Source organism: Musca domestica, unplaced genomic scaffold, assembly GCF_030504385.1.
Source record: "Musca domestica strain aabys unplaced genomic scaffold, Musca_domestica.polishedcontigs.V.1.1 49, whole genome shotgun sequence".
In the NCBI taxonomy this organism is placed as follows: domain Eukaryota; kingdom Metazoa; phylum Arthropoda; class Insecta; order Diptera; family Muscidae; genus Musca; species Musca domestica.
This window is the reverse complement of record NW_026712344.1, coordinates 3,797,781-3,824,076: the sequence shown is the minus strand read 5'-3', so window position 1 is coordinate 3,824,076 and position 26,296 is coordinate 3,797,781. Positions and strand designations below refer to the sequence as shown.

The 26,296-nt window shown below is 36.2% G+C and overlaps 1 protein-coding gene across 1 annotated transcript in view; it reads right to left on the bottom strand.

Moving 5' to 3' along the window:
- LOC101888435 (protein timeless homolog) overlaps positions 1 to 26,296 on the bottom strand; it is a 697,464-nt gene that overhangs the window by 623,226 nt on the left and 47,942 nt on the right. The window contains exon 5 of the mRNA XM_059128021.1: positions 6,853 to 7,038. Within this exon, the coding sequence (XP_058984004.1) occupies positions 6,853 to 7,038 (186 nt within the window). The remainder of the gene's footprint in view (positions 1 to 6,852; positions 7,039 to 26,296) is intronic.

Below are 26,296 nucleotides of genomic sequence, written 5' to 3'. Positions count from 1 at the left end.
TTCGACGGACCCATCTGGCAACGCCATAACTTTTCACAGAGATGTCACACCGCTTAATGACATACCGCATTTGAAGCGTCAGTCCAAGCAGATTTTTACCATGAACCAATACACGCCACGCGAGTGCTCTGAAATAGTTGAAATTTACATTCAACAGAAGAGGTCAATTGTGAAAACTCAACGTGCTTTTAAAACATTAAAAAATGTGAGAAGTGCGCCTTCTAAGAACACCATTAAGCGTTTATACGAAAAATTTTCGACTGGTAAGGCTCTTTCTAATACGAAGAGGCCATATAAAGTCGACCAAGGCGATCGGCCGAGAATATCGCTGCCGTACGAGCCAGTGTTGAGAGGTCCCCAAGAACATCCCGAAAACGCCGTTCTCAGCAGCTGGGCATGGCTCGGTCCACTTTACAACGGATTATTCGCATTGATTTGCATTTATTCCCGTACAAAATTCAATTGACGCAAAGAATGTTGCCTGCGGACAAGCCTCGTCGATTGGAATGGACCCAAAGGTCCGTCGAATATGGGCAACCCTGTACTCAAATGCGAAACTTGAAAAAAAATCGGTGAATAATGTAGCCAAAATCATCAATATAGCGAGGTATTGTTATATGGGGCCTATACCAAAATGTGGACCTGCACAGACAATTTCTGTCTTAGGCTGCAGTATCCATTACGAACTTCAAATACCAAATTTTAAACAATTCCGATAAATAATGTCGCTAAAATCATCAACATACCGAATATAGGGAGGGTCTATACCAAAACGTGGAACTACATGGCCCATTTTCAATACCAAAAGTCCTGCAGACATTATATACATTTGAATAAAATTGTATAAATTTACATTATTTCGTTTGGAAGCTACAGTGATTTCCATAGACGGACAGACGGATAGACGGACATCGCTAAATCGACATAGAATATTATGCTGATCAAGAATATATATACTTTGCGGAGTTTAAAATGCATATTTCGGAAATGACAAATTTAATATACCCTCCAAACTATGGTGGAGGGTATAAAAAAAGAGGAGCTTGGTCGAATTGTGTGAACTCTTCCCTGTTGGGACAATAGATATATTAAGAAAGGTACGGCACTGTCAGTCTAGTTCGATCGAACGAACTCGTTGCTTATCTAGTTCCGTGGACTGCGGCTGCGTATGAGTGATATACATTTTTTTAAATCACTCATACGTTTATGAACTGTTGTACTGAAGTATGAACCATAATAACACAGTTCTAGATGGCAGGAAATATATATCACATGGTGTCGCTAACCTGATATTATACTACTGTCATGGCTACAAAAGAGGAAGTATATAACCACAAACTGATTATATCCTACACCACATAGTGGTAAGGGTATTATGGAGAATGAAGCGAGATAGACACATAATCACTTTTCTGAGTCGATTTATCGGTCTGCCATGGCGTCAGTCCATGTATTCTTGTGAATAAAATGCAGGTCGCATTTACTATCAGATTGAGATGAAATTTTGCAAACAATATTTGTTTGGCCCAAGGACGAACCCTATTGAAATTGGTGATAATCGGATCAGATTATATATTCAACCGATTTCGGATCTCTGGTACCAGATATCAGATACAGCTCTGAAATAAGTTTATCAAATTCGGAATATACATTTGAAAACAATGATACTTGGTACCAGTTATCAGATACAACCCAGATATACCTCTGACAAATTATATCAAGATCGGTTCAGATTTGGATATAGGTCCACATATATCTTCAACCGATTTGACCGATCTGTCAAAAAGTCCTGAATTTTGGTACATCAGACTGAATTCGATTTCAGGTTTATTGTGCCAATAATGGGTAATATCAGCCCAATGAAGTCATTTTCGCGACATACGTTTCCATTTTGTGCAACTCGGCTCCGATAAATTTTTATACCCTACACCACAAGGTGGTCAGGGTATTATGTCTTTGTGCATTTGTTTGTAACAGGCAAAAGGAAACGAATAGAATCACATTCTGAGTCGATTTATGCATGTCCATCAGTCCGTCCGTCTGTCCATGTTTTTTTGTAAACAAAGTACAGTTCGCATTTATTGTCCTATCCAGACGAAATTTTGCACAAATCATTTTTTTGGCCCAAGGACGAACCCTATTGAAATTGGAGATAATCGGCCAAAATTTAGATATAGTTCCCATATATATATTCGTCCGATTTGCCTTTTATTGTGCACCAGTCCGAATAGTATGGAATTTTGCACGTACGATCAGATTGGACCTGAAATAAGTGTGCCAAATTTGATCGATTCAGATATAGCTATAGCTCGCATATATATTGTTCATCCGATTTGTTATTTTTGGTACTCCGCAGCCGTAATATGCACTCTGTAACAACAATATTTGGGGAAATCTATCAAATACAGCTCAGAAATACGTTTGCTAAATTTTATGGAGATCGGTTCAGTTTTGGATATAGCTCGCATATATAACTTCGTCCGATTTACCTTTTATTGTGCACCAAACGTCTAATATTCGTCCAAATGGGATGGAATTTGGCACTTACGACCGAATTGAGTCTAGAAGCTAGTATGTCAAATTTGAAGATCGGTTCAGATATAGCTATAGCTCCCATATATACTGTTCATCCGATTTGTTATATTTGTTACCCACAGCCGTAATATGAACTCCGTAACAACGATATTCAGGGAAATATATCAAATACAGCTCAGAAATATCTTTGTCAAATTTTATCGAGATCGGTTTCGATTTGGATATAGCTCCCATATATATTTTTATCCGATTTCAAATTAATTGTGCACCAAATGGGCAATACAAGTCCGAATTTAAAAGACACAAATGCTTCGGCATATTTAGTCCTTTGAACTTTAAATTATAATTATAATCATAGCGTATATGATTGAATTCTCCCATAAAAACTTTTAATTGTTATGCGCAGCTCTACTAAATTAGCAAAGTGGTGTAGGGTATCATAAAGTCGGCCCCGTCCGACTTTAAGTCTTTCTTTACTGGTTGTAATATAATTCTTCTCCAAGTAATATCATGCACAAATTTTGATAGCAGGTATGATCTGCTTGAAATAAATCCTCTTGTTAAGGGAGCTCTACTAAATATGCATAGTGATGTAGGGTACCATATAGTCGGCACTGTCCTTACTGGTTTTTTTAGTGCAGTAGAGATGGAACCAGAGACTTTGTCCTTTTTTCTTGACCCACCAGCACTACAGTAAAAAAAATCACGTTACGCTGACAAAGATAGCAGTGTATGAATAAATTGATAGTTTTGAATATAAATTGCAACAACAAAAAAACCAGCCGGAATGGAATGAATGACCGAAAACGTTGCACAGCTTGAGTGACAAATGGCTAGAAGAGGATCAAGGAAGTACGCTTTGAAATACATTTTTTTGGACAAAAAAGGAATGAAAAAAATGCTTCCATGGCATTTCGCAAATGCCAGAAATGTGAAAGTGTTGCATTCAATTTTTCTCATTTCCTTCTCCCACCACCACAAGCACACAATGTAATTGTTAAAATAACCAAAACATTCGAACTGGAAAGCACAAAAAGTAGACGAAATGGCTGCACATTTCTACTAAATTTCTTGTGCTTTGTTAGTCGGAGACCCAGTTTGATCAAGAAAAAAGAACTATTCACTGGTGGTTTGTGATAAAACAACTGTCACAGTAATTGAGAGTCAAATTAAAAAATACGTACTTAACATCTTTCGTGGGGAAGAGGAAAATAATTAACCAGGAATTAAAGCTTTTAATGGAAGCAGAACTTCTAACTCATAGATTTTCTTTAAAAATATGTATTTCACTGGCTTTAGATTATTTTTAAAAACTAGCGTGGATAAAAAATATATATTTCTTTATGGATAATTAGAATGATAATTGTTTTTATACCCTCCACCGTAGTATGGAAGGTATATTAAGATTGTCATTCCGTTTGGAACACAGACCCCACAAAGCATATATTTTCTTGATCAGCATACAATTCTATGTCGATTTAGATGTCCGTCCGTCAGTGGAAATCACTCGAGCTTCCGAATGAAATGAAGTGGGTTGATAAAATTTTACTAAAATGTATATTATGTCTGCAGGACTTTTTGGTATAGCCCCCACCGGAAATTTTTCAAATTTAGTGTTTGAAGTTCGTAGTGGTTACTACAGCCTATGACAAAAAATTGTCTGTGCAAGTCCACGTCTTCGTATAGCCCCCATATAATGGTACCTTCCGATATTCGATATTTTAATGATTTTAGCGACATTATTCACCGGAATTGTTTCATATTTGGTATTTGAAGTTCGTAATGAATACTACAGCCTATGACAGAGAATTGTCTGTGTTCGTCCACGTCTTCTTTTATAGCCCCCATACAATGGTACCTTCCGATATTCGGTATTTTGATGATTTTAGCGACATTATTCACTGGAATTGTTTCATATTTGATATTTAAAGTTCGTATCACATACTACAACCTATGACAGAGAATTGTCTGTACTCGTAGACGTCTTCTTTTATAGCCCCCATATAACGGTACCTCCCGATATTTGGTATTTTAATGATTTTAGCGACATTATTCACCGGAATTGTTTCAAATTTGGTATTTGAAGTGAATTTGAAGAAAATTGTCTGTGCAGGTCTATGTTTTGGTATAGCCCCCATATAATATTACCTCTCTTCTCTATTCGATATTTTGATGATTATTCACCGATTTTTTTGAAGTTTCGCATTTGATTGTTGTAATGGCTTATGACAAAAGTTGCCTATGTAGGTCCACGTCGTTGTATAGACCATAATATAATTTTTAACCGATTTTATTATACCCTACACCACAAGGTGGTCAGGGTATTATGTCTTTGTGCATTTGTTTGTAACAGGCAAAAGGAAACGAGATAGACCCATAGTTCCTTTTGATGATCTGCATAGAATCACATTCTGAGTCGATTTATGCATTTCCGTCCGTCCGTCTGTCCATGTATTTTTGTAAACAAAGTACAGTTCGCATTTATTGCCCGATCCAGATGAAATTTCGCACAGATCATTTGTTTGGCCCAAGAACGAACCCTATTGAAATTGGAGATAATCGGTCAAAATTTAGATATAGCTCCCATATTGCTTTTTCATTGTGCACCAAACGTGTAATACCAGTCCGAATAGTATGGAATTTTGCACGTACGGTCAGATTGGACCTGAAAATAACTATGCCAAATTTGATCGAGATCCTTGATGTCCTCCGCAGCCGTAATATGCACTCTGTATCCACAATATTTGGGGAAATATATCAAATACATTTGCTAAATTTTATCGAGATCGGTTCAGATTTGGATATAGCTCCCACATATAACTTCGTCCGATTTACCTTTGATTGTGCACCAAACGTCTAATATTTTCATAAATTGGATGAAATTTGGCACTTACGACCAAATTGAGTCTAGAAGCTAGTATGTCAAATTTGGTGAAGATCGGTTCAGATATAGCTATAGCTCCCATATATACTGTTCATCCGATTTGTCATATTTGTTACCCACAGCCGTAATATGCACTCCGTAACAACGATATTCAAGGAAATATATCAAATACAGCTCAGAAATATCTTTGCCAAATTTTATCGAGATCGATTCCGATTTGGATATAGCTCCCATATATATCTTTATCCGATTTCAAATTAATTTTGCACCAAATGGGTAATACAAGTCCGAATTTAAAATATACAAATGCTTCGGCATATTTAGCCCTTTGAACTTTAAATTATAATTATAATCATAGCGCGTATGATTGAAACTTTTAATTGTTATGCGCAGCTCTACTAAATTAGCAAAGTGGTGTAGGGTATCATAAAGTCGGCCCCGACCGACTTTAAGACTTTCTTTACTGGTTTTTATTTTTTTATTATTACTATTATTATTATTATTATTATTATTATTATTATTATTATTATTATTATTTATTTTATTATATATATATATATATATATATATATTTTTTTTTTTTTTTTTTTTTTTTTTTTTTTTTTTGAAATTGCCAAATTCGTTTCAAATGGTGGAGGGTATTCAAAGTTCGGCCCCGCCGAACTTGCAGCTTTTTTACTTGTTTCTGATAAAAAAATTTTTATTCCCAGTATTAATACAAAATTATTATTATTTTGCAGCTCATGTCGTATAATTGTTGATGTAATTACATTTATAGATATTGAAAGTAGTACAGAGAATAAAGAATTAAAAAAGAAAACAACTACTTTCATGGGTCTCAAACACTGTGCCTGCCCGGCATTACCACCACAAAACTATGCTAAATTTAATTTGTTACAACAACACTCACTTCTTCCACGCAAAACTCAGCAAAATAGAAGTGAGTTCCTCTAATAATCTAAGAAAAACTTCTCAACTCTGGGGAAAACAGACTGACTGATGGCGAAAACATTTGTAAAAACGAAAAAGTCAAACAAACAACCAAACAAGGGAAGCAATAATGCGGGAGGCTGAAGACGAAAGGCAACTATTGAAGCAAAAACCACCTTGTTGTTGTAAATCACCAAGGAGGTGTTTAGTTCTCTTCCTGCTCGCGCTATGTGTTATTAAAAAGTTCGGACCTCATACCTTAGGAGAATAAGGCAAAAATGGCGCAAAAGAAAAATAACTTCCTGGAAGGAAACAGAGAAAAAAAACCAACAGCTAAGAATTCCCTGAGAGAAATAGAATATGCAATTCAATGCAAAAGTTATTGTAAACAATAACAGCAAAGCAGCAAGAGAAGATGAGGAAGAATAACAGAAAAAGAAAATGTGGTTTTTCTTTATTATTTCTTTTCCTTTTTTGTTTGCTTGTGTGCGATTACTTCTTACCTGACAAGTTCCAATTTCATATCACTTAGGCGATTAAATTCCATGAAGAATCGTATGGCCCACAACAGATACGAGTCATCATGACTGGTGCCTCCTGTATTGCGCTCCAACACACGACGTACTTGCCGCACCAGTGTATTATAGGCTGAGCGCAAAACCTCAATGCAATATTCTCGTAAGCATAGACTGGAAAAAGAAGAAGAAAAAAAAACAAGAACAAAAATTAGAAAAATTACAAATACAAATATTTGTAAAATGCATTTAAATTGGAAGATATTTAGGTTAGGTTTATATTTAAGGACGTATATTTATATCGTTTGACAACTACCATGCTCAGAAACCTTCTAAACCATTCAGTTTTAAGCTATAAAATAGAAAGAAAGTATGATCACGTTACAAAACCAGAAGCATAAAAATCCGAGGTGAGGGACCTAGTTACAAGGGGTAGGAGATACCGAAGGTATGCTAAGTAGGCCTGCGGAAAACTCCCATCCATTCGTACCATGATCGAAACTCACTGCTCCTGAAAGCAGAATCAGGTAAACGCAATTTAGTTCGATGTTGCTGGAATATGAGCCAACATACAGGGTTGCCCATATTCGACGGACCCATGACTCTTTGGGCCCATTCCAATCGACGAGGCTTATCCGCAGGCAACATTCTTTGCGTCAATTGAATTTTGTACGGAAACAAATGCAAATCAATGCGAATAATCCGTTGTAAAGTGGACCGAGCCATGCCCAAATGCTGAGAACGGCGTTTTTGGGATGTTCTTGGGGACCTCTCAAAACTGGCTCGTACGGCAGCGATATTCTCGGCCGATCGCCTTGGTCGACTTTTATATGGCCTCTTCGGATTAGAAAGAGCCTTACCAGTCGAAAATTTTTCTTATAAACGCTTAATGGTGTTCTTAGAAGGCGCACTTCTCACATTTTTTAATGTTTTAAAAGCACGTTGAGTTTTCACAATTGTCTTCAATTAATACAATTGACTATTTCAGAGCGTTCGCGTGGCGTGTATTGGTTCATGGTAAAAATCTGCTAGGACTGACGCTTCAAACGCGGTATGTCATTAAGCGATGTGACATCTCTGTCAAAAGTTATGGCGTTGCCAGATGGGTCCGTCGAATATGGGCAACCCTGTACAGTTTCACAATTATTGCTTCACCCATTACCAAATTTAGTTCAATATCAAACCCACCTCTAAATCTCAACCTTAGATACCAACAATTATCTAAATGTCAAATTTCAGAATTTTGTCCCCACCACCTTGAAAGAGGGGGGTAATTAACTTTGTCATTCCGTTTGTAACATCCCTAAATATTCGTCGTCGACCCCCTAAAGTAAAGATATTCATGATCAGCATAAAATTCTAAGTCGATTTAAAGATGTCCGTCTGTCTGTCTGTTAAAATCACGATGCAGCCCACATTATTTGACACAGAGCTTCAGAACATTGAAAATGAGATATATCGGTCCAAGTTTCGGTTTGGCCCATTCCCGGTGAAGCGCTTGCTTGGGGTGATCGACACTTTGGTGCCAAACATGCTTTCCAAAATACTCCAGACACAATAGTTCAACGGGATTGGTATCCAGAGATTTTGGTGGCCATTGTGCGCTGGAAATGAAGCGAGAAACCTCATTTTGTAACCATTCTTGGGTGGCGCGAGCTCAGTGCCTGAGTCCTGTTGGAATGCCCAAGGTCTGCGGTCAAAATGCTTGCGTGCCCAAGACTTTAATACACAATCCAGAATATTTTCGCGAAAACATTCGGCATTTATTCTGATGCCACGGTCGAATAATACGAGCGGAGAGGCGACCATCGACATCACCATGGCCGGCGCTTCAGTTCTGGTGGCCAACCGGAAGTGCACATTTTCAGCTGACCTCTTTGGCAAGTAAACACGACTGTTTGTTTACAAACTGCTGGACAAGGAATGTTTTCTCATCGGAGAAAACCAAATTCGACAGTTCACCACTTTCGACCAAGCGAGTCTATTTTCTTCCCGTTGCGGGGTAAGTTCTTGCACTTTTTGGAATTTCAATGGCTTTTCCCCGAGCTCATTTTTCAATATATTGTGATATGTTCAGCTCACGAGCCATTTTTCGGCCACACCGACGTGGGTTTCGATCAAGTCGCTTCTTTACTTTTCGAACCATTTGTGCTGATGTTGCTGTTTTCTTCCATCCACTTCCTTGATGTCGGGCTACGCACCCAGTATCACGGTAACTAGCGATGGTACAAGACACAAAAGATTTACTCACATTTAAATGCTGGAGAGCTCTAACGATAGCCACTTTTGGTTTTCCAGCCAAATGTAAAGAAATTACACTATTGTAAAGAAATTACACGCTTGAATTCCATCACAAATGTAAAGAAATTACACGCTTGAATTCCATCACGAATAACTTTTTTTCTGGAAAATTCCCCCTGAAATAATTTTGTACGCTTGTAAACAATATAATGAGCTGTCACTAGAATAATTTTGTCGGACGAGTGGCTTAGAAAAGACAACAGTCTGAAGTTGGTTGCAGTTTTTTATCTCACTCTGTATTTCCAAAAACACACCCATACCTTAACTGCAGGCAAAAGCAGTGATATTTATATCTAGTTTCCACATTTCAGCTCTATTCCTTCACCTAATATCAAATTAAGTACTTTTCGCACAATTAAAGCAAACATTTCCAAAAACACCTATATGGACCTTATAGGCACAAATAATTTCAGACTTAGAAATTTTTCGGATTTGAAATTTGTACAGAAATTTTTGAAATTTGATAAAAAATAAAGTTAATCAAAATACCTTTAATTTTGCTCTGGTTTACTACCTCTCGCTCTCTATCTCTCTCTCTCTCTCTTTATTAACCCTTTCTTAACAGGGGAAAAAGTCAACTTGGTTTGTATCTTTGCTAATTAAATTTAAATTTATCTGGACGGCCTTGGGTACCATACCTAGTACTTTTCATACCGTTCTAGTACGAATTTCCAAAAACTCTGCCTTAAATTGCAAGATTCTACATTCAACGGTTTTGTTTGGTCAGTCATTCAGTCAAGCAGTTAACCCCATTAATATAGTTTTAATTCATTAATTAATTAATATTTGTTAATTTTTGATATATTTATTTGATTTTTGGTTGATTTTTTTCTTTATTTACTGATTTTATTTTTATCAGTTTAGTTGTTTATTATATATTAATTTATTTATCTATTACTCATTTTAATTATTTATTTAATATTTATTGTTTTATGTATTTTTTCATTTATTATTTATAAACTTTATATTACTTTATTTATTTATTTTTTATTCATTCTTCATTTATTTAATATATTTTTTATTTATTTTAAATTCCCACAACCTTAAAAGATTCTTAAGAAAATAATTGCAATTCTCTTTTTTGTGCTTCTGACATCAATAAAGCTTAAGAATTTCTTCTTACTTCGTACCCACCAAATATATATACTCGTACATATATTTAAATGTATATGCATGTGTGTCATTTTGGTGTTGGCGCTTGCCATATATCTTCCTTGTCAATTTCATCCCGAATACGTAGTTCGACCATAATGCGGATATTTCAATTTTATGGAACTTTAAATGAAGAATGAAAACCCCACAAACCAATGCTAACAACCCAAAATAGTTGTTAGCTAAAATGGAACAATTCAATTCGACCACAATAGCAATCACCTGGTCAGCATCAGGACACCACCACCACCACCACCAACACTACAGCACTGGAACCAACCAAAGCCAAAGATAAATACTTTTTGCCATGGCGATTTGTAGTTATTGTCCTGCTGACTTCCCATTCGGAGCGTCGTGTCTCGCCAGAATGTATCGTTAAAGTAGAATGACCATGATTTATGTGTGCTCTTATGGTGCAACCTTAACGTCGATACCAGGTTGTCTCCACATTCCCCCCCATCAACCAAACCACCTTTGGGTGTATGTTTACTAAATGGCGAACCATAGTCTGGACATGCATGCAATTCGCCTGTAGTTTTACAAATAAGAGTTGCTTTTTTTTGCAGTACTCACTGCATTATCTTGAATGCGAAGGTAAACAGACCTGGTCATAAAGTCTCAACAAACGAACGAGCAAAGAATAAGAAGTTGAGATGAAGCATCAGAAAGGAAAAAAAAAACGCAATTTGTAAGGATCTTCCGGTGCAAAAAGATGCAATTCAAAAAAAAATCTACACCAAGTAGTCAGCACACAACATGTTTGTGGGAAACCCAACCGACCCAAGTGAATGATAACAAAAAATTAATATTTGACCTCTAGTTTGTGGCCAATGGAGTAATTTTTCGTTACCACTTTGAAAAAAAAAAAAAAAAAACGCTGCAGTACAATTACAAAATGGTGTAAATCCCAAACGAAGCGAATACAGAGATGAGAGCTGCTAAATTACAAAGAAATGTGGGTGGTTTCATACTGAGAATGGTAGCCTTGACAGAAAGTATATACAAAATGTGAACTGTTGCAAAAAAAATGGTTTGTTAAATATTCAGGAAGACCCCGAAATTTGTGGCGATCCTTGTTTATTTAATACATTCCAAGCAACTATTTTGATATTTATTATTTAAGTCCAATAACTTTTTAACTACACCAGGATATTACCAAGTCCACAACATAACAATAACACAAGAAAACACCCTCATATCAAGGGACGAAAACAAACTACAAAAATCCTGATTTACCATTCGGAATCAACTTGTTGGATTTTTTTCCTCACATAATCCACACACAAGAAAATTAAATCTCTGCAGATACAGTTTCCAAAAGTCATCCACGTGACAGAGTCAACCAACCAAAGGTGCGCCGCCACCATTGAAGTCGCCGAAGGAATAATCATAATTAATAGTTATACCATATTTATACCCTACAACACTATGTGTTGGGGGTATTATAAGTTTGATTGGGCCAGAATTTATGTAACACCTCGAAATATTGGTTTCCCACATAGGAAAGTATATATGGATCATCTATTTTCGTCCGTCCGTCTGTCCCTCTGTCCATGTTAATTTGTAATCACGCTACAGGTCGCAATTATGGCCCGATCCTTACGAAATTTGGCACGAAGGTGGGGTTAGGGTCAGAATAGAAGCCTATTTATTTTGGAGATGATCGCCAAATGTTTAGGGGTTGAAATGGACCAAATACTGAAAAAATGTCGGATTTTGCAGTAGCTATACAGGTCGCAATTATAGCATGTAGCTAGAGTTTAGGGTGGGGAAGAAGCCTACCAATTTGGGTGGTCATCGGATAATATTTAGCGGGTAAAATAGACCATAACTTTTGTGTTGAAACAATTCAAAATTTTTCATTAAACCGCGAATATTTTAAATCCCGGCGAAATCACAAAGCCATGACAAGGTTACTTCTGATCTTTACATTGATGTTAACATCCATCAAATCGGATATATAGCAAAATATGTGCGATATATATGACTATCAAAGAAGATATGCTTGAAAGATCTCTTATATGCCGAGAACTGCTGAACTTATTTCGACAGTTCTCATTAATTAAAAATGGCCTCTTGGCAGGAAAGAAAAAACGTCTAAAAATCGCATAAAAATATCTCTCTAAAGATGAAAATATTGATTTTCTTACATTTTCTCATATTTTTTCAATTTTGTCATATTTTTTTGGCATATTTATACCATACAACACTATGTGTTGGGGGTATTATAAGTTTGATTGCGCCAAAAATTATGTAACACCACGAAATATTTATTTCCCATATAGGAAAGTATATATGGATCTTCCTATCTCGCCGAGTTGAGTCGATCTAGCTATGTATGTCGTCCGTCCGTCTGTCCATGTTAATTTGTAATCACTCTACAGGTCGCAATTATGGCCCGATCTTCACGAAATTTAGAATGGAGGTGGGGCTAAAGATGAAAATAATAAAAATTTTGTAAAATTCTTATATTTTTTCAATTTTGTCATATTTTTGGCATATTTTCATTTTGAATTAAACATTTGGTAATATTTTTACAGATAACAAAACTAAGTAGTTAGGATATTAAGATATCATATACAGATCTCATTTATGGCCCGATCCTTACGAAATTTTGTATGGGGATAAGATGAGGGTCAGAATAGAAGCCTACTCATTTTGGAGATAATCGCCGTATATTTAGGGTTTGAAATGGACTAAAAAAAAAACTGCAAAATTGTCAGCAAGTCGTAATTATCGCCCGATCCTCACTCGCATTTGAATGGAGGTTACCGGACATTGCAAAAGCCAAATAGTTTTGGATGGCCATCCAAAAATATTCAACGTGTGAAATAGTTTGCCATCTTTTGTAGACAAAATACGAAAATATCCAATCCAGTGATTTTTGGAGAATTCACAAATACAGGAAAGACGCACTTCTGACTATTTCGTTGAAGAATATAGTCAAATGTCTGTATATGGATGCGTTGTAGTCAAAAACCAATAATAAATGTTAATCTTTTGCCACTTCTGAGAGATTATAGGTCTTTGTGAAATATTGGTTTCAGATCTAGGAAGACCATTTACGTGCAGAATCTACCAATAAATTGGAAATGAGCAAATTAGTTTAAGTTGCTATTATTCGAAAATTAGAGAACGAAACCTGATGGTTTTCTTTTATTATTTGTCACAATATCTTGTGGAATTCTTTCGAGTATCTCGCCTATATAAACTGTATCATTTATTATAGTGTTGTAGGGTATTCAACGGTCGGCCCCGCTCGACTGTAGCCTTTGCTTACTTGTTTTTATGATGTTTACTACATAGTGGTAAGGGTATTATGTCTTTGTGCATTTGTTTGTAACATGGAGAAGGAAGCCAGATAGACCCATAGTTACTTTTGAGAATCTTCAGAGAATCACTGAGTTGATTTATGCATGTCAGTCCGTCTGTCCATGTATTCTTGTGAACAAAATGCAGGTCGCATTTATTACCCGATTAAGATGAAATTTTGCAAACAATATTTGATTGGTCAAGAACGAACCCTATTGAAATTGCTAATAATGGGATCCGATTTAGATATGGCTCCCACATATCTTCAACCGTTTTCGAGTTAATTGTGCACCAAATGCCTAACATAATTCCAAATGACCTGTATTTTGATACATCCCACCGAATTCAGTCTAGAAGGAAGAAAATCAAATCGGTTCATATACAGCTATAGCTTCCATATATATGTTTCATCCGATTTGGGGTTTTAAGTCACTCACATGAGTAATATGCACTCCAGAAGAATGAAATTTGGTACCGAACATCAGATACTGCTCGAAATCAACTTTTTCAAATTTTATCGAGATCGGTTCAGGTTAGGATATAGCTCCCCTATATATCTTTATCCGAGATCAGGTTTATTGAGATATGGAGGTGGTTTTGTCAATATGTGCAATGTTTGTACGAAAAGTACAAAATGGTACTAAATTTGGTATTTGGTGAAGGAATAGAGATTAAATTCAGAGTTTTAATAATCACAGGGTGAGGTGTTAAAACTGCAACCAAATCCAGACTGCTGTCATTTCTAAGCCACTCGTCGGACAGCTGTTAAAATTATTCCAGAGACAGCTCATTACATTGTTTACAAGCGTATAAAAGCATTTTGGTCCGAATTTTCCAGAAAAATGGTTATTCGTGATGGAATTCAAGCGTGATAGGGTGATTTCTTTATATTTGGCTGGGAAACCACAAGTGGATATCGTTAGAGCACTCCACCATTTAAATGTGAATAAATCTTTTGTGTCTCGTACCATCGCTCATTAGCGTGATATTCGTAGCGTAGCCCGACGTCAGGGAAGTTGACGGAAGAAAACAGCAACATCAGCAGAAATGATTCAAAAAGTTAAGAAGCGACTTGCTAGAAACCCGCGTCGCAGTGGCCGAAAAATGGCTCGTAAGCTGTACATATCCCAATATTCCAATCGGCAAATACTGAAAAATGAGCTCGGGATTAAACCATTGAAATTCCACAAAGAGCAAGAAGTTACACCGCAACAGAAAGAAAATAGAATCAAAAGAGCTAAGGAGTTGCTTCGTATAGACGAAAGTGGTGAACCGCCGAATTTGGTTTTCTCCGATGAGAAAACATTCATTGTCCAGCAGTTTGTAAACAAACAAAGTGATCGTGTTTATTTGCCAAAGAGGTCAGCTGAAAATGTGCACCTTCGGTTGGCCACCAGAACTGAAGCGCCGGCCATGGTGATGGTGGGGGCCGATCACCATAACAGCCGATGGTCGCTCTCGTATTAATCGACCGTGGTATCAGAATATTCTGGAGGATGTATTAAAGCTTTGGGCACGCAAATATTTTGGCCGCAAACCTTGGACATTCCAACATCACTCAGCACCATCGCTTTAAGCATGCGCCACCCAAGAAAGGTTACAAAATGAGGTTATTCGCAAAATTTCCGGATACCAATCCGTTGGACTATTGTGTCTGGAGTATTTTGGAAAGCAAGGTTGGCACTAAAAAATACCAAAGTATGGATCACCTCAAGCAAGTGCTCCGCCGGGAATGAGCCATTGGCCGTTTGAAGGCCATAATTCGTGCCAAATGTAACCAATTCGGACGAATCTAAACTTATTCTAAAATTTGATGCTATTTCCGACATTGTTTGCTTTCATTCAATAAATTTAAAAAAAAATGTAAAAACTATGGCTTTTTGACTTTGTTGCCGTTTTTTTATCTCACCCTGTACTTTGTGGGGTCTAAAATGTATATTTCGAGGTGCTACAAACGGAATGACAACTTAATACACCCTCCATGCTGTGGTGGAGTGTATAATATGTTTCTAAAATTTAGGAACTAACAGAAAAATAGTAGGGCTCGTTTTATTGGAGAATTATGAAACTCGCGCAGAGAACATGTTTAAAAATATTAGATTTTCAGAAATTCGCACATTATTTTTTTTTCGTTCAAACATTCCCAGAACTCACACTGACACTAAATTCTTCAATTTTAAAAATACGGAATATAGCCGTTATATTGTCATAAGCCATTACCATATTCAAATTCGAAACTTGAAATAAACGGTGAATAATGTAGCTAAAATCATCAAAATATCGTATATAAGGAGGTGCCGATAAATTGGAGCTGTGCGAAGACCTGGACCAGCATAGACAATTTTCTGTCACACGCTGTAGCATCCATTACGAACTTCAAATACCACATCTCAAACAATTTCGGTGGGTATTGAACCTAAAATCGTCAAAATACCGAATATAGGGAGGTACTGATATATGGGGCCTATACGAAGACCTGGACCCGCACAGACAATTTTCTGTCACAGACTGTAGTTCCCATAACGAACTTCTAATACCAATTTTGAAACAATTCCGGTGAATAATGTCGCTAAAATCATCAAAATACCGAATATAGGGAGGTACCGTTATATGGGGGCTATATGAAGACGTGAAACTGCACAGACAATTTTCTATCTTAGGGTGTAGTATCCATTTTGAATTTCAAATACCAAATTTGAAACAATTCCCGTGAATAATGTCGCTAATATCATCAAAATACCGAATATCGGGAGTTACCGTTATATGGGGGCTATACGAAGACGTGGACCTGCACAGACAATTTTCCGTCTTAGAGTGTAGTATTCATTTTGAACTTCAAATACCAAATTTGAAACAATTTCCGTGAATAATGCGCTAAAATTATCAAAATACCGAATATAGGGAGGAACCGTTATATGGGGGCTATATGAAAACGTGGACCTACATGGCCCATTTACGAACTTAACCTGCCTACTGGAAAAATAAATATGTGTGCAATATTTTGGCCATCTATCTCAATTCATTCGAAAGATAGCGTGATTACAACAGACTGACAGACGGACAGACAGACAGACGGACATCGCTAAATCGACTTAGAATTTTACGCTGATCAGAAATATATATACTTTGTTGGGTCTGATATGAGTATTTCGAGGAGTTACAAACGGAATGACAAAGTTAATATACCCTCCATAGTATGGTGGAGGGTATAAAAAATGTCGAGTTCATAAATATATAAACTCATCAAGAAAACACCGACTTCAAACGATTAATATACTTGTGAAAGGTGTGTAGTTCAGAATCTTAAAAAAGAGGTGTATATTAAAAAGATATTTTCAAAAAAAAAAAAAAAAAACAAAACAAAACAAAAAAATAATAAATACATAAAAATTAGATAATTAATCCATAAAATTACGAAAGAAGATAATTAATAAAAAAAACAAACATTTATTTAAGAAAATATAAAGTCAACATTGCCTTCGAAGTTGAATTAAAGTTCAAATCAAACATAAAAATCGTAAGCTTTAAAAAAATGTAAATGTTCCTTCCTTGAGATAGTATCTTGCACTTTAAAATATCTTAACTCCCCAGAGAAACCCTTGTATGCCTCCCATATAGCAAATACCTGATATCTTCGAAACATCCTTTCTTAATATGGAATTATTTTGGTGCATTTTTTTACTGGAACAACAAAATCCTAAAAGTGAAATAGATGTGTGCACCATACACTCACACACACAGAGGGGAGAGAGAGAGAGACTCCGTTATCGTATGAAAGGACTTCTAAATATTTGTGGTGTTGAAGTTATCCTTTGTTATGTTTGCAATTTTGATTATATTTTCTTTCTTAATCTTGGACCGGAAACTGCTTTCGTTATGGCCATAGATGCAGAAGGTTATGGCTGTTGTGCTCCTTGCTCATTGTTGTGGGGTGTGTGTATGTATGAGGGTGGGGAGAGGCATCTCTTGTTGAATGTCATCTTCTCAGCCACAACTACTAGCCATTTGGAGGAGCTCTATTGGCAATTTTGATTGGAAATGTGGTAGATGAATGAATTCGAGAGAGGAGAAAAGAAAACCCGAATAAACCGAGACACAACGCCGCATCATGTTCATATCATGAATTATTTAATATTTTTCCGGTGTTGTTTGTACTCAACGACAATTTGGAGAGTTTTCTATTGAATTTCAATGGAAATGAAGGTTACTGACGGTGGGAGTTGTGCACTGCAATGGGGTTTAAGAAGGAAAATGGGAAACATGGACATTCTGTGTGTGGGGTTAAGATGAAGGCCACAATATTGATTTTATTTTGAATGGCCATTGTTCCAATGGCTTCCGGAATAAGTATTTCCACACACCCACCCACACACGGAAATTCCACAGCAGCTAGTTTGTGTTTGTTTCTTGAATTGTTATTGTCATTTTGACTTTTTTATGTCACTGCGCCATTGTTTCGTGTTTTGCCCTGGCATAAAAAATAAGGAACAATTCAAAAAAGAAATGTAATAACAGAAAATAACATTCATTTTATTGTAATGAGAAGCAATATGCCAGCAGGAAGCATAAACGTTGCTTTCTTGTACTTGTCCCCCCTTTTTCTCATTAATTTTTTGGACAATGTAAACTGCTAGTTAATTATACTGCCGAAATGGATATATTATCATATAAATAGTTGTACTAAAGCACTTGTTCGACATTTTCATGAAGTGTTTGACAAAAAAAAATCCACTTTAATAAAATTGGACGAGCTTTAATGGTCAGTTAGCTTTAAGGGTGAGTATGTAGTATCAGTAAATAAAGAATTTTTACAACTTTAAATCACAATTGTTTCATTTAAGATTGAATTTTATATCATTTGTGAACTTTTTTGCGAGGGATACGGTCCACGATATCGTATAGGCCCTATAAAACCGTACTCCACGTTATTCAGTATTTTGGTTATTTTCAGCCACATTTTCCAATGGAATTGTCTGAAAATCCACACAAGGAGGGCTTTCTGAGTACTTTATCCGGTGAAAGAAAATTGTTTATGTTAGTCCAAGATATCGTATAGCCCCATGCAACGGTACCCCCCACCCCCTCCCTCCGTGTGTTCCGTATTTTGATGATTTTAGCCACATTTTTCAATGGAATTGTCTGAAAATCTACACAAGAACTTCCTTCAGAGTACTTTATCCTCTGTGAGAGAATTATTTATATAGGTCTATGATATCGGATAGCCCCAATACAACGGTACCCCCCATATTCGGCATTTTGATGATTTTAGCTACATTCCACAATGGAATTGTCTGAAAACCCACAAAAGGACTTCTTTCTTAGTACTTTACCCTCTGTAAGATAATTGTTTATATAGGTTCAGAATATCGTATAGACCCAATATAACGATACCCCCCGATATTCGGTACTTTCATAGTTTTTCTATGAAATTGCCTGAAAATTCACTATAGGATTTCCTTCTGAGTACTTTACACCCTGGAAGATTATTGTCTATATAGCTCCACGATATCGTATATACCCCATATTACTGTACCTCCCTATATACAATATTTTGACGAATTTAAGGACACTTCTCACCGGTGTTGTTTTTTCAAGTTTCATATTTGAATATTGTAATGGCTTATGAAAAAAGTTGCTGATGGAGGTCCACATATTTGTATAGACCCCATTATTACGGCTATATTCGGTATTTGTAAGATTTAAATAGAATTTTTAGCGGATGTTTTTTTTTTTTAAATTTCCAAATTCGTTACAAATGTTGGAGGGTATTCAAAGTTCGGCCCGGCCGAATTTACTGCTTTTGTCCTTGTTCTAGACAAAACTATTGCAACGCCTTTTCATAATAAACAAGTAAAAAGCAGTTAAGTTCCGGCCGGCCGAACTTTTTTTACCCTCCACCATTCGAAAGAAACTTGAAAATTTCCAAAAAAAAAAAGTCACCGAAAAATGGCAGCTATACAAATACGTGGTGCTGTAGTAACGATTCCGAACTTTAAATACGAAATTTGAAACAATTCCCGTGAATATATATATATATCGGGATGAGCCGTATTTTGGGCTATACGAAGGCGTGGACTTGCACGGACAATTTTCTGTCATAGACTGTAGTATCCATTACAAACTTCAAATACCAAATTTGAAACATTTCCTGGAATAATGTCGGTTAAATCAACAAAATACCGAAAATAGGGAGGTGGCATTATATGGAGGCTATACCGAAACGTGGCCCATTTTCAATACTAAAAGTACTGCAGACTTAATATACATTTGAGTAAAATGCAATCAACCATTTCAATCATTTCGTTCGTAAGCTAGAGTGATTCCCACAGACGGACGGAAAAAGCGTAATCGACATCGAATTTTATGCTGATCAGGAATATATATACTCTGTGGGGTCTAAAATGTATATTTCGAGGTGTTACAAACGGAATGATAAACTTATACCCTCCATGTTATGGTGAAAGGTATAAAAATGGTCACAATTATATCTAAATCCTAGAAATCAACAGTGACCTCAATACCAAATTTCACATCTGTTATTTCACTTATGAACAGATTTAGTACTTTTCGAGCACTCATAGTATGCATTCACAAATCCACTTCCCTTTCTCAAAACTATACACTAACAGTAGCCTTCGTATAAAATTTCAGCTCTATCCTAAGACCCATTCTATAATTTATTTCCATCCATACCATTCCATACACATGTTCAAAACCACCTCCTAAGCACAGTGGCCTCGATATGAAATTTCATAATTACATCTCTGTCAAAACATCCAACGTACATTTTGTTGCTTTTTGCACTTTTTGTGCATTAATAGTACGCATTTCCAAAACCAGGTCCTCATCTCAAATACACACGCCAACAGTGTCATCCATATAACATTTCAGGATTTCAGACTTACGCCTTCACACAATACCAATTATTGTACACATTTCCACAACCACCTCTATATTTCAATCTATGATACCAACAGAGACTTAAATATGGACATTCGGGATTCCAGCACTATCCCTTCACCCAATACCCAAATTAGGACCACTTACAAATATAGACCACATTACCAAATTACTGGCATATCTCAAACACAGATCCAATAATTAATTTAAATTTCAGAATTATATCTCTATCACATCACACAATTTCAAACCAAGTACCATTCAGTATATTTCGTAAATTATAGTATACATTTCCGAGATCGCCTCCATATGTCTTGGCGCCATATGAACAGCGACCAGAATATCAAGTTTCAGATTTCAAGTACTATCTGTTCACCCAATACCAAATTGTACCAAATGTAGTGCTATTTTGTATTTTAAGGTTTCTGATAAAAAGGTAGTTTTGGAAAGGTGTACTACAAGTGCACAAAAAGTACTAAATAGTACTATATTTGGCACAATCTGGTATTGGACCAACCAACCAAAAAGGTTCAAAATTTTGAATAATTATAAATATCAAAAATACGAAGTAAGCATCCGATTCTCTTCAAACTTCACACATCTCAATATTTTTACAAAAGCAAAAGAGCGTTAACATTTTTAATAATTATAAAGCTCATAAAACGCGAAAAAAAAATTTAACACATCCCTTTTATTCTATTAACACATAATTAGGTGTGAAGATGGAATACGTCAGACCACTCCTTCTGGTTAAAGTCAAAACATTAATATACGAGTATCAGCTGAGGGTACACATCTGTCGGCATATGTGACTGATACTTTTTACCTTGTTTACTATAAACGTTCTGACACCATTTTTATACCCTCCACCTTGGAAAGGAGGGTATATTAACTTTGTCATTCCGTTTGTAACATCCTTAAATATTCGTCTTAGACCCCATAAAGTATATATATTCATAATCAGCATAAAATTCTAAGTCGATTTAACGATGTCCGTCTGTCTGTCCGTTTGTCTGTTGAAATCACGATACAGCCCACATTATCTGACGTAGCACAGCTATTTGCACTGTGTCTAGGATGGTTGGTATTGAAAATGAGATATATCGGTCCACGTTCTGGTATAGTCCCCATATAACGGTACCTCCCGATATTCGGTATTTTGATGATTTATGCCACATTTTTTCACGGATTTGTCTGGAAATTGGTATTAGTAGGTCATAACGGGTCCCTGAGCGTGTGGCAAAACATTGCATGTATAGGTCCACGTTGTGGTATAGCCCCCATATAAAGGTACCTCCCGATATTCGGTATTTTAGTTTTTTTGCCACATTTATTCACGGATTTGTCTAAAAATTGGTATTTGTGGGTCATAATGGTTTCCAACTCCGGTGGCGAAACATTGCATGTATGGGTCCATGATTTGGTATAGCCCCCATATAACGGTACCTCCCGATATTCGGTATATGATGGTTTTTGCCACATTTTTTCACGGATTTGTCTAAAAATTGGTATTTGTGGGTCATAATGGTTTCCAGCTCCGGTGGCGAAACATTGCATGTATGGGTCCATGATTTGGTATAGCCCCCATATAACGGTACCTCCCGATATTCGGCATTTCAATGGTTTTTGCCGCATTTCTTCTAATGTTTCTTTTACCCTAAGGTGGAGGGTATTAAAAGTTTGGCCCGGCCGAACTTAATGTTTTTTTACTTGTTCTATTTAAAGAAAATCTTTTTGTTTTCTATTTATAGAAAACCTTTTGTGTTTATAAAAGACCTGACGATGCTCATACATCCATATAAGACATCTTGAAGAAGGTCCATCCGTACAAGTACTCGTAATTATTTTCCATAAAATTGCCTCCGTATAAGTACATGTAATGATTTTTCACCCCCAAAAGACCCAGTCATACATGTCTGCAGTCATTATAATACCACTTCGAACTGTTCTAATCAAAAAAAATCACTTAATTAATTTTTCCAGATAAGACACTTTAGAGCTCTTCTATCAACAAAATATTTGTTAAGGGTATACCATATATAGGTCTTCCATTCATTAAAGGCCTCTTAGATCTTTCTTATCCATGGATGACCAGAAGATGGAATTTTGTTCACAAAAGATCGCGATATAAAAATTATTCTCTACAGAGACATCCCCTAAGGGTCTTCGATGTACTGGATATCTCAAAAGGTCATTTATTCTTAAGAATAACGGGCATATTCTATCACAACATTAAATCCATGCCGTGACAAGGTGTTGACAATAGTTTCTTTATTTACTTCATTAATAATATATGACATTTTCAATTCTCTTTCCCTCCACCTATAAAGATTTTCAGTTTTCTGGAATTTCCAAATGTATTCCAAGAAATTACTAGAAATTTTCGTTGCTATTTTTAGTATATCACACACACACACACATATACACGCACTTAACAAATGTCACAGCTATGTATGTTTGTGTTGAATATGTCTAACACATAATCAAAATTTAAAGATGTATGATTGCAATTACTTAAATTATGATATCAAGTACAAACTCATCCGAGCTAAGCATCAATCTTATGAAAGTCGGTAACACCTGACACAGAATTACATCCTTGCGTCGTCATCGAGTAGAATTCGGGCAGCTGTAGCTGTAGTTGTGAATGTTGATGACATTGACAAAGACAGGTGTAAAACCACAAGTCAATCATGGACAGTTTTTGTCCAAGGGTGTGTGAGCATGCATTTGAAGATGCAGAGAAGACACACAGATGTACAATTTCATTTGACATTTGTTTGTGACTTGAGTGTGTTCGGAAACACAGGCATATACATGTCGCACACAAACACACATCCATAGGAAATGCATGCCTCCGGAAAATGACAAGATAACAGTATGAAGAAGACATATCTTCTTGTAATGTAAAATCGGAAGAAAATATTTTATATTGGAGGAAATTTAACATATGTAATTCACAAATACACCATGGCCTTGTCAGAAATATTAGACATATTAGTAGATAGTTTCCTGCAAAGAAATTGTGCTGCACATACAAGCAGAAGTACATGTTATATCTAAATATCTAGAAAGTATATCTGGTTTTAATACAAACAATTTAAATAGTATCAGGAGGTTTTGTCGACAGATGTATACCGTCGGACTTGCGTTATGTTATTCAAACTGGTAACCTTTTGTGGGGGAAGTTCCGAAGAAGTGGACCAATATTGTCCATTTCGTATCTGACCTAAGTCTGATGTAGATTTTTGAGATGTGTGAAAATTTTTGGGACATGTCGAAATATGCGTGAGGTACCGAATCATTTCACTGCAACTTATACTTGGTATGTACACAAATCTAACATTTATTTCCAAGAAGGAGTGGGCTCACAGATTCCTTAGTCACATCAGATCTCTAGTTGAAAGAGATATTTTAAAATACCTAGTATGAAAAGAATCACTGACTTTTTTCGAAAGTTATGAGATATAAAAATACTGCCAATTGTGGCCCTTTGAGAGAAAGCTACCAGAAGAGGTGGACCGTTATCCATCATATTCACACCAGAAATGTGGAAGATAAAAAATATTGCAATGTGTGAAATGAAATGAAAGAGAATCGAGTGCTTATTTCGCATTTTCTGAGAGATATAATTATTAAAACATTTGACACTTTGTGGGGGAGGTACCAGAAGAAGTTATTCGATATATTTCATCTTCATAAAAATATTGAGATGTGCGAAACTTGAAGACATTCAAATTCATATTTCACATTTTATAGGATCACTATTCCATCTCCATACCCAACCTTGTGTTGGTGGAAATATTAGGATATGTCACGTCGGATGCGCATTTCACTTTTTGTAAGCGTCATGGTTATTCAAAATTTGGAATGGTTGTGGGGAAGGTACCGGAGGGATTGATCCATTCTTGATACCAGATCTTATATTGGTATACGAATTTAGATTTATGAAATTTAAAGACCATTTGACTCTTATTTCAATTTTAGTTAGAGAGACGACTTTATATTCCGATATATTCCGCTTTTGCATTAGATCATGTGTTGGTAGAAATATTGGGTTTTCCAAAGTTTACACAAAATCGAATAATTCTTTCTCTTTCTATGAGGTAGGTCAACTATTTTCTTTGAAATTTTAGAATTTTTGTAGAGGAGGTACCAGAAGGAGTGTGCCGATGTTGCCATCTCAGTATTCGATTTAGTTTTAAAAAATAATACGATATACCAAGTTTATGTCAAATCAGATACTCCCTTCGAGAATTATCTGCCAGACACACAGGTAGACGGACGGGCGCACAAACCAAATATGCTGAAACGGATTTGGTCCAAAGAGACCTAGGTTCTAAAACCGTTATTTCGATGAGGCACGAGGTTTTGGCCGTATCAAATGATATATACTCTCTGTAGCCATATGCCTGACAAAAGACAAAAAAAGGTCTTCGTATAAATTTTCTACCAAGGCTTTGAAGCTCAGCCGTTTTTAATGAGACTTCAGACCAATTTTTCAAGACTTCGCCGGTGGGATCGACTCCGCAAAATATTTGCAGTAAAAGTTTTGATGGATATATGATTCCTATTCCATCTAAATTTATATTATTTCTCCTCTTTGCCCTAAAAGTCCTAAAAAACATTACCATAGACTAACTATCTTAGAATATCTTGCTGTAGAACATCTTCAGAAAGTCTTTCGAAAATATATCTAGACATTAAAGACCTACTATAGTCGTGAAGGAAGAACCTTCTAACAAGAGAATATATCTAAAGGCCTTTTAAAGACCTTACAAATATTTAAACATCTCCTTTTGAAGGTTTTCCAGTCATAACAGTTAAAAGATTTTTTACCCAAAAGAAACTTATAGAATGGTTGTAGCCAAAGTAGGCCTGTAGAAGTCTCCCTAGGCAACAACTTTCGAGCAAAGAAGCTCAAGAAGACCTCTTAAATGTAGGTACGGGTGAAATGAAAAAAACTGCAACCAACTTCAGACTGCTGTCATTTCCAAGCCACTCACCCGACAGCGGTTAAAATTATTCCAGTGACAGCTCATCATATTGTTTACAAGCGTACAAAAGCATTTCTTGCACCTTCGGTTGGCCACCAGAACTCCAGCGCCGGCCATGGTGATGGTGTGGCATCAAAATAAATGCCGAATATTATCGCGAAAATATTCTGGAGGGTGTATTAAAGCCTTTGGCACGCAATCATTATGGCCGCAGACCTTGGATATTCCAACAGGACTCAGCATCATCGCACTCAGCATGCGCCTCCCAAGAATGGTTACAAAATGAGGTTCCTCCCTTAATTTCCAGCACACAATGGCCACCAACATCTCCGGATGCCAATGCTTTAGACTATTGTGTCTGGGGTATCAAGCAAGCGCTTCGCCGGGAATGAGCCAAAATACCACAAAGCAACATTCGGGCAGCGTGTGACGATTTCATTGGCCGTTTGAAGGCCACAATATGTGCCAAAGGTGACCAATTCGAACAAATCTAAACTTATTATAAAATTAAATGCTATTTCCCACATTTTTTGCTTTCATTCGATAAAATAAAAAATAAAACATTTAAAAATGAGGGCGTTTGACTTTGTTGCAGTTTTTTATCTCACCCTGTATATAGAGATAGAAAAAACTTTTATGCATATGAAAGCTCCTTTTCTAAAGATGGTCTCTAAAATATCGTAAAAGGCACAATCCAAATTTTGAACTTGTAAATGGATTTTAATGAAAACCAAACACATATGAAATAAAGCTAAATTTTGCAGGCATCC